General features: G+C 52.8%; 1 protein-coding gene across 1 annotated transcript; it reads left to right on the top strand.

The window, feature by feature from the left end:
• Window positions 1-1,043: 1,043 nt before the first annotated feature.
• CHC_T00004364001 (hypothetical protein) lies at window positions 1,044-3,800 on the top strand. Its single transcript, XM_005716183.1, has 3 exons — window positions 1,044-1,130; window positions 1,230-2,183; window positions 2,247-3,800. The coding sequence occupies exons 1-3, from the start codon at window positions 1,044-1,046 to the stop codon at window positions 3,798-3,800; spliced, it is 2,595 nt and encodes an 864-aa protein (XP_005716240.1).
• Window positions 3,801-9,490: the final 5,690 nt, after the last annotated feature.

Here is a 9,490-nt window from a genome sequence, read left to right as displayed (position 1 = left end):
AAGAAGAATCCCGTCCCGGGAGAGGACGAGAATGATGGAAAGGGGGAGCGATTTTCCCCTAAGGTAAAAGTGGCAAGAGCCACAACTATTGAGCCAGGGACGCAACACGTCGTGGAATGCACCTCGAAGAGGGCGGGCTTAGTTGTGGTTCAGCCGTACTCGTCGTTGTACGAAAGGCACGGGCTGACGTGTACAAATGGTGTTGTTCAGGTCGAGCCTGACCGGCCATTTCGTTACTCGTTGCGAATTTTAGGACGTACCCTGTCAGGGTGCAAAAAGGCCAAGTGGTGGCAGAATTATTACCGCACCCGAGAGCCGCGCTCGAGAGCAAAACCACCATTGGTGAAGTTCTCGGGATTCAAGAAAGGAAGAAGGAAAATTTTCCTAATTCTTCCAAGACGCCTACGGGCGAGGCAAGATGGGAACCGTCGGATCAAGATCGCGAGGACCAGCAAGGAGAACGGGAGGAAAGGCTCTCCGCGACGGCAACTACGACGCCGGAGCGGCGAATTGAGCCTCCCCCGCCGGACGTGGAGGAACTCGACCTGAACCACGTGCCGGACCGGCTGGGCGAGCGGTTCCGTCGGATGTTGAAGAAGTATTCAAGGATGTGGGATGGGACGCTTGGCGAAATTAATACCACAGTCCATCGGATCGAGTTGATCCCCGAGACTCGTCCCATCGCACAAGCCCCGTATCGGGCCGGGCCTAAAGCCCACGAAGTAGAAGATGCAGAGGTGCAGAAGATGTTGGAGGCAGGAGTGATAGAACCAGCGCAGTCAGAATGGGCGTCGCCCGTGTTGCTGGTGCCCAAGCCGGACGGGTCAATGCGTTTTTGCGTAGACTACCGCAGGCTGAACGCAGTGACGGTGAACGACACGTACCCCTTACCGCGCATGGATGAGTGCCTGGACTCGCTTGGTGACACCAAGGTTTTCTCTGCGTTGGACGCGATCTCGGGATATTGGCAGATGCCTATCCCTGAGCGCGACCGCGACAAGACCGCATTTTCGTGTCACTAAGGACTGTATCGCTTCTCAAGAATGCCCTTCGGGCTAACTAACGCGCCAGCGACGTTTCAGAGAGCAATGGATATCCTGCTCTCTCCGTTCCGCTGGAAGTGCTGTTTGGTGTATCTGGACGATATAATAATGTTTAGCAAGTCGTGGGAGGAGCACATCGTGCACGTGGATGAAATACTTTCTGTATTAGAGAAGGCCGGTGTGAAGCTCAAACTTCGCAAGTGTGAATTTTTCGTCGAAAAGATCAAGTACCTGGGCCATGTAGTTCGGCCAGGTACATTGGAGGTGGACGCTGCGCGAACCGTCGCATTGGAACAAGTGAGGTACCCTCAAACGCAGACCCAGCTCAGGAGCTTCTTGGGACTTTGTAATGTCTACCGCAGATTCGTTCCGCATTATGCGAAAATCGTGCATCCGCTCAATCAACTGTTGAAGAAGGGACAACCGGTCCAGTTGGAAGGATTCGACGAACCGTGCAAGAAAGCTTTTCATAAGCTCAAGGACGCCATCTTGGCACCGCTGGTGTTGGCGCTGCCGAAGAAGGACCTACCCTACCCGGTAGATACCGATGCAAGCGACTACCAAATAGGCGCTGCACTATTTCAAACACACCCGGATGCGCAACGCAAACCCATCGGGTTCTTTTCAAGAACGTTAGCCGCAGCCGAGAGAAACTATTCTGTATCAGAAAAAGAATTTCTAGCAGTAATTTGGGCCGTACAGACTTTAAGACCATATCTATATGGCGAGCACTTCATTGTGCATACCGACCATGCCTCATTGAGGTGGTTGATGAACGTAACCGACCCCAGCGGGAGATTAATCCGATGGAGGCTCCGCCTCTCGGAATTCGATTTCGAAATCAAGTACAAGAAGGGCAAGGGGAACAGTCAAGCTGATGCCCTGTCAAGATTACGGACCGCAGGAGAAACCGTCGACGAAATCGACGACGAAATCCCATGCTTTATGGCCGAACCGGCCGAGGGTACAGTGGAGAACGAGGAAAGTTTTGACGCGATAGACGACATCCTCGCTCTTGAGGGGGGGACCGCCCCTGATCGCCTCGATCAATTCCAAGCTGTCACTCCGGAGGAGCTCATTCGCGAGCAAGCCGTCGACCCCTTCTGCAATCGCATCAAGGAAGAAATAGACGCCGGAAAGGTGAGAACATTCAGCATGGAAACCGAGGAACTCGAAGGAACTCTATGCCGTATCGCGGCAGAGTTTGTACAACTGGTAATACCACAATCGTTAAAGGACCGCGTCCTAGGGTTGAGCCACTACGCAAAATTGGCAGGCCACCCGGGAGGCAGGAAACTTTACAAGACTTTGAGAAGATATTTTTATTGGTCTACGATGGCCCTAGACTGCTATGCAGTCGCGAAGAACTGCGCCGCATGCGCGCGGGAGAGGGTGAAGTTAAGAAAAAACACGAAGGAAATGAAGCTGTTCACGTCCAAAGCTCCGCTGGAGTTTGCCGCCATCGACATCCTCGGCGAGCTAATTACAACTAAACGAGGAAATCGGTACATTCTCGTGATCAGCGATCGATACTCAAAACTGGTACGAACCGTACCGTTGAAGAAGATATCAGCTGCGCACATCGCACAAGCCTTCGTTCACCATTGGGTATTCGTGTACGGACCGCCGGTCAAGCTGCTGTCCGACAATGGAACACAGTTCACGGCCCGGTTCTTTCAGAATGTCTGCCGAATTCTCGGCATACGCAATGTGTTTACGACTACGTACCACCCGCAAGCCAACGGCCAAGTTGAGAGATTTGACCGCACGCTGACTTCCGCGTTGCGAAAATATGTTGGAGAACATCCCAAGGACTGGGACCTATTTAGCGACGCTGTGACGTTCGCATACAACACGCAAGTTCATCGAACTACGAATATCGCGCCCTTCGAGCTGGTGTTAGCTCGGGCGCCGAGAAGCATTGCGTTACAAGCACAGCCAAGTTTGGAAGGATTTAGCTCGAATCGAGCGTACTACCTGAAATGGCAGTCGTGGTTGGAAAGCCTGATGAAAGGCGCTGATAGGAGTTTGCGAAAGGAACAAGCCCGGTACAAGCGAAATTTCGACGCACGCCTTCGCAAACCGCAATACCAGATCCCGCCGGGGTCCTACGTGTTCCTTCGGAAGAAGCAGGGCACGGCTAGCGAACCGAAACACAAGCTGGCACAAGTCGCCACAGGACCTTATCAGGTCCGAAGATCGGATCAACATACGGTAGTCATTGCCATTGGCGATCAGGAGGAACGCGTATCGCGAGACAGGGTGGAGTTAGCCCCAAGCCCGATGGACTATGCGCCGATAACTGGCCTACGGCAAGCGCTACAGTTCCTGGGAGAACCGGAGCTAAACGAAGAAGGAGAGCTAATGGAGGACGAGGAACGTCCTCACACCCGTGCGCCTACGACGGGGGACCAGGAAAATTTTGTTGGTCGAACGCCGACAGCGGAGACACCTCCAGACCTACGCGAGTTCGGAAAGTCCAGAGACGAGGATGAGTCGGAAGATCTTCGGAAGGGGGAAGGACAGTTGGACACGCAGGAAGAAGGAGCCGAGAGTCAGGAGTATGTGATCGACAAGATCGTGGACCACGGCTACGACGAGGAGAAATTAATTCTCAAAGTGAGGTGGTATGGGTATACCATCGAGGACGCAACGTGGGAACCTATTGAGCAGATCCCCCGCAGCGCGGTAGTCATATATTTCCGAAGGAAAAAGCTACCCTTACCCACGCAAGCGTCGCACGCACAACCGGGATAGCCATCGTAAATAGAATTAGTAGGTTAGAGACAACAGAGAGGTCAGAACTTTGAGGAAGTAACGCATCTACGAGGTGCGCAAATAAGGAGTTTGAAGGAAAGGAGAGCAAGGCAGAGAAGCGAGACTGTATCCTTGGATGAGGCATTGAGACACTCGGAAAACACACACGCATCATCACGGCACGCACGAGAAATGACGTTTCGAACAGCCGATCCGTTCTCGTGGCGTATGAGGTAATCAAAAAAAAACTAGGCGTGTCGACAACAAACTTCCAAAAAGGCGACACAAGTGAGAAATCGATCCCGCATGCTGCGAAATTATAATCGGGAAGCAGGGAAATACTGCTGCAACTGCAGTCCGCAAGCAAAGTTGTTGTCGCTTGCCAAAATCGACGGCTTAAATATCGTAAGTCGTCCCGCGGTCGAGTGACACCCGACCTCGCATGGCGACCGATCGACACACTCACTACTGACACACGTTTTCCCCCCCTTTGACGAGCAAGGACGTCCGTCCATAAGGACCACCATCACGAGGACGCATCTACAATTAACTACGCAGCGACCGACGTCGACGACAAGGCGCAGTACTATTTTGCCGACCGATCCATTCAGCACTCACCCATCACACCCTCTCTTCAATTATTTTGTTTCTTTGTTCGTTTTCTGTCCCTTTTCTTTTTTTACTTTGTTTGTTACACTGGATTCTATTATATCTTTTTGTTGTTTCTGTTGTAGGACTTCGGCGACTCAACCGCGTATCGCGGACTCCGAGCAACATAACTTCAAGGCAGATCAACAGACGGACGAGAACAAGTCAAGAACGCGCACCCGTCTGGAGCGCCAAGTTAAGGGACTTCCCACTTAATAGGCGCAGAGAGTTGGGATGCTCAGAAAAACGGAGAAACGAAGGCCTACGATGATACACATCGACCGCGGACCACGGCTCTGGTTATTTAAGCTTGTCAGTCCGTCGAACGAAAATTACACCTACGATGTCATTTTCAATGACACCAACTGTGCATGAGCAGTACCAGATTTCGGCGAAAACGGCAGACTTATTGAAAACCCAGCAATTCGGACGCGAAGCTGACACAGGACGCACCTCAAACGTGTCAAGATCGTTCAACAGAACGAGGGGAAATTGCTCATTGATCGGGAAAGGTTTTCAAATTTAGTAACAACCGCCCCTCCACTTTCCTTTTTTTTACTCTCAATTCTTTCACTCTCCTCGTTTGTTCTGTTTATTGTTTTTACCATAGGGTCGAGAAGATACCCGAACCGCGAGTACAGACGGGCAACCTAAGAGAGCCCCGTAGAAGGACAACGAAGAAGCGAATTAACTTATAGCGAAGAGACCATAATAGGGACGCCGGCGCTCCTGCCAGATCAGCAGGCTTGTTGACACCCGAGGGACGAGAGGGAATTTCTTCCGACACGACGGCACGGAACGATGAGACCCCTATGAACTCGGTCAGAACAATAAGCTACTTCGACTTGGTAGCAGAAGTGACCACGCGTCACCAATCGCACATGAAATTACATTTGCATCGGTGATCTGCCCTCGCCAGATGGGAAATTGGTAGAGAAAATTCAGGAGTGCTGTACAGTACAGTACTTCATAGAAGAGACCTTAGGACAAGTGTCGCGTAACCAATGTGGAGCACCACGCACCACTGCGAATTTTGATTCAATTTTTAGGAAAAAACAGTCGTGACGAGCGCAAGGGATGCTGGATAAGTGTTGGAAAGTGCATGGCGTACGCACCGTACCGCCCCCCCAAAGCCAGGTGCGACCCCAAGGAAGCGGACCGCTGGAACGCTCAGGGAGGTGCGACTCAACCACGTCGTCAAGTTTCGACGAGCTCTTTGTTTTCTTTCTTTCTCTTTGTTCATTTCGGGGATCCGGGGAGCGTACAGGAAAGCCGAAGAGGCGTGCAGATATCCTTTTCAACGCGTGTCACACAGGGATCAAGCAAGGAGAAGAAGAAGGGATCCCCTCACGTGGCAGGAAGCTCACTAATTTTACAATGGAAATTGAGACTTCGTTGGAGATACAGTGTCTCCCTCGGAGGGAGACGAAACCAACCAGCGACAAATCGAAGTCGCGATCGCAAGCACCACGTCACATCGCTGCCAACTGGTAGAGCGTCACGCTACACCCCTCACAAAACCAGAAAAAGCTCAAGCCATCATTGGAAATGCATACTTATAGAGATCGCGGGCGCCTTTGTCGAGGAAAATGGCGTTCAGGGAAGAGGGAGGACAGAGTCCTCGCCACGCGCATTTCGAGAACGAAGCACGAGTTATCTGTGGCCCGACGTAAACGCTGCCGCCCAGGCAAAAGTCAGTTTTTGATTTACACACGAGAACAAGAATATGATTGACATCGTCGATTACATATGAACGAAGGAAAAGGAAAATCGATCTACGTTCTATATGACACGATTACGACTTCGATTGAAGTTTTGGGAGCAAAAGCACAGCGTAAGGAAGGGGGACGGCCACCGCATTTCGTTTTTTGTCATCATCGGTGACAAGAGTCGCCATAGGCGGGGTACAATAAGCTGGGGTGGGAATAATGGGAGAACGACGTGCTTCGCATTGCTGAGAGACCCATAGTTTTTCGATTCGGACCCTCGCACGCACGACGCCAACCCGTGTGCGCACTAAGGACGGGTCCCCAGTCTATGGAGAGGAACGTCGAAAAAGACGACTACAGAGCTGTTATACCAGTGATCGAGGGAGGACGGAGCTGCATCACGTCGGCAACGTATTATCTTCCCCGAAAACACCACAAAGACAGGGTGACGATGTCGTCACAAGAAATGAGGAGAGAGCCATAAAGGACAGCGTGACTCAAGGCAGCTGCCTTGGAGGCAAAAATAGATGCGCAGCGGAGATGGTCGAACTTCGACCACGTTGAAGACCACTTCATTTCTGTATTGCTTTTTTTTAATGAGGCAATCCCCGGTGGTCAGACACGGGTCGTAAAGGGAAGAGGACAAAGCCCAGAAGGAGTGAGACGACGGAATGGACCGAGGGCCAATGGGAAAATAAATCCCCCATCGAGGAATCGAGCCTGGCCCTCGATGAAGACATTCGCGCAAAAAAATACCACGACAAAGGAGCGACGATCCAGGTCAGTGTGCAGCGCCGCCCTCCAAGTTAACAATGGGCATTGACCTAGACCACGGGGAACCCGATAGGCATTCGACCATTTAAAGAGGAGGAAGTTGGGAGCTGAAGAGAGGGAGGTAGAGGGATGAGAAGGGGGAAGTATACTGAGATTTAAAGAGGAGGTAAGTGAGGAATTGGAAGAGGTAAAAAGGGACAGACCAAAAAGAGGAGGTAAACCACAAAAGAGGAGGAAAGGGAAGACGCACATCGAGGATGGGAGAAAGAGAATGCGCAGGAAATTGGGAGAAATTGAGAAAGGAAGAGGAGGACAGAAAAGCGGACCACCTCAGAGACCGTAGAAGGGACTGTGTTCCCTTGAGTAGGAATCTCCAAACGGGCAACGGAGCAACTGAAGATGCGATCATTGACGACGTCTCGTGGACGGCTGAACAAAAAGGGGGAGGGCGACTAGAAAAATTGTCAGGGACCGCCATGCCCCCGCCTACGGTGAGAAGCGGGTAAACGAAAGGAGGAAGTTGGAGATGCCATAAAATACGCACGTTGCCGTCCCCGTTAGGCAGAGTCAGGGCGTAGGAAAAGAGGGAGAAAAGTGGTCAAGGATAAAGAGGAGGAATTGAAGAGAAGGAAACATAGGGAAATCAGGAAAGAGAAAACTGAAAATGCAAAAGAGGAGGAAGTGAGAAATAACAGGAGATGCGCAGGTGGGTTCTTTTTATCGCCCAAAGGTCGTACGATAAAGTCGCTAGTCGGCTATCAGATGGGAAAAGAAGGACAAGTCGCAAGGAAGTGCTGTGGCCGCCGTCTCAACGAGACTATGCCCCAAGGGATTTTTCCTTTGGAAGGGAGGTGACAAGCCGAGCTGGAACTCGCAAGTCGTCCAGGGATGCCCCCTGGAGAGCTTCTCCCTCCACACCATGAGCCATGAGAAGGCGATGGTAAACGGCGGCAGCAGAGGTATTTTCTTTGGGAATTGTAGATGATGGAGGGCCCGAGGTAGGGGCGAGGAGCGGACCCTCAGGTGAAGGGCAAGCTGGACGTGGGGTCGGATCCCCGGACGACGGAGGGGCTTCCTGGATTGAAATGGTTCCCGTCGAGCAGCTCGCAGGAGGAATCTCGGCGCGCGGAAGAACCTCAGGGCGGGTTAAGCCCACGGGTGCCGTACATGACGGCAATGGCAAGGTTGAGGTGGGTGTGACGAGCTGTCCCTCGCGTGATGGGGAAGCAGGAAGTGAGGTTGGATTCACGTCGGAGGAAGACACGACTCGAAGCGACAAGGTTTCCGCCGAGCTCGTGGGAGGAAGTACGACGCACACTGGGGCCTCAGGCGCGGAGGGACGGACCGGTGCAGGGAGAGGGGAAGTTGGGGCCGAAGGTCGAGAGCACATCTCAGGCTCTCGAGGATCTGCGTTCACCACAGTGAGTGCGTTGGGGGTTGGTGGTTGATTTCCGAAACGGCGGCTCATCTGGGCCTCCCAGGCAGAACAGAGGGAGGAGGACCAGGGGTTGATCCACACGAAGTCGCCGGCAGCTGGATGATTTCTACCAGGGGAAAAAGAGGGTCGCTGGCGTGAAAAGGACCGAGACGAATTTTGTGGAGAAACGCAATCCCACGCTACGGTCTCGATCATATCGAGGAGGGCGTGCACTTCACGGTCCACATCCGACCCGCCAAGGGGGACAGAAAAATCGAGGAGACGCATCTGTTCGCGGAGTTTCGAAGGGAGGTGCCACAGGCGCCAACAGTCGAAAACTTCCCACAGGAGGGTGGCGGCGACTTTCACGCACCACTCCGTGAGAAACACAGTCCACAGCCCGTGCTGCGGATCGCGTAAATGACTGCCGTAATATGTCAAGATGGGGCCTAACTCAGCCCAGAAACCCTGACATACCTCGTATTGACTCCACCAGGACGGGGTTCGTTGGTATCGATTGGTGTAGTGCTGTCTGGAAATTTCACGAGCCTCAATCATCTGGTACGCCACGAAGTACCCAGTGTCAGATCGGACCCGACGTTTAAAGCGCACAGTATTTTGGAAAAAGAAAATACCGCCGCGCTTCGTATGGCGAAAGTTTGTGGTAAGAATGGCTTGGGTCCAAAACATGGCGTCGGTCGTGACGGTGCGTCGGTTGCGCTACAGTCGGTCCGCCTCGGACACGGGGTCACCGTAGGTGCAGTCGATGAGGTTGTCGAGGTAGAGTCGTTCCCCTTCCGTACGACACTGCCAAGTGTCGCAGTGGTAACATGAAGGTATGAGGGCGTCGGCCATAGGAATCTCGATCCGAGTGAGCACAGCGTCTATGAAGCGCAGGGATAAGGAGGAGCGACCGCGCGGGGAGGAGTGACGTAGGATGGAGGTGGGTATAGCGATGCGGGCGCACCAGTCAAAGGTGTGAATGGCCTGCAAAGGGAGGTTACTGGGCAACATGCCCGCATCATCGGCGAAATTATTTTTGATGCCGTCGAGGCCGCGGACGCCCACAGAGGAGAACCATTGAGCAGAAGCAAACAGGGCTGCGTTATCACGCATGGTTTTTTTCTGCAGCTCCTCGAGCG

The sequence above is a fragment of the Chondrus crispus genome, genomic scaffold (assembly GCF_000350225.1).
Source record: "Chondrus crispus Stackhouse genomic scaffold, scaffold_23, whole genome shotgun sequence".
Classification (NCBI taxonomy): domain Eukaryota; phylum Rhodophyta; class Florideophyceae; order Gigartinales; family Gigartinaceae; genus Chondrus; species Chondrus crispus.
This window is presented reverse-complemented; position numbering and strand designations above follow the sequence as displayed.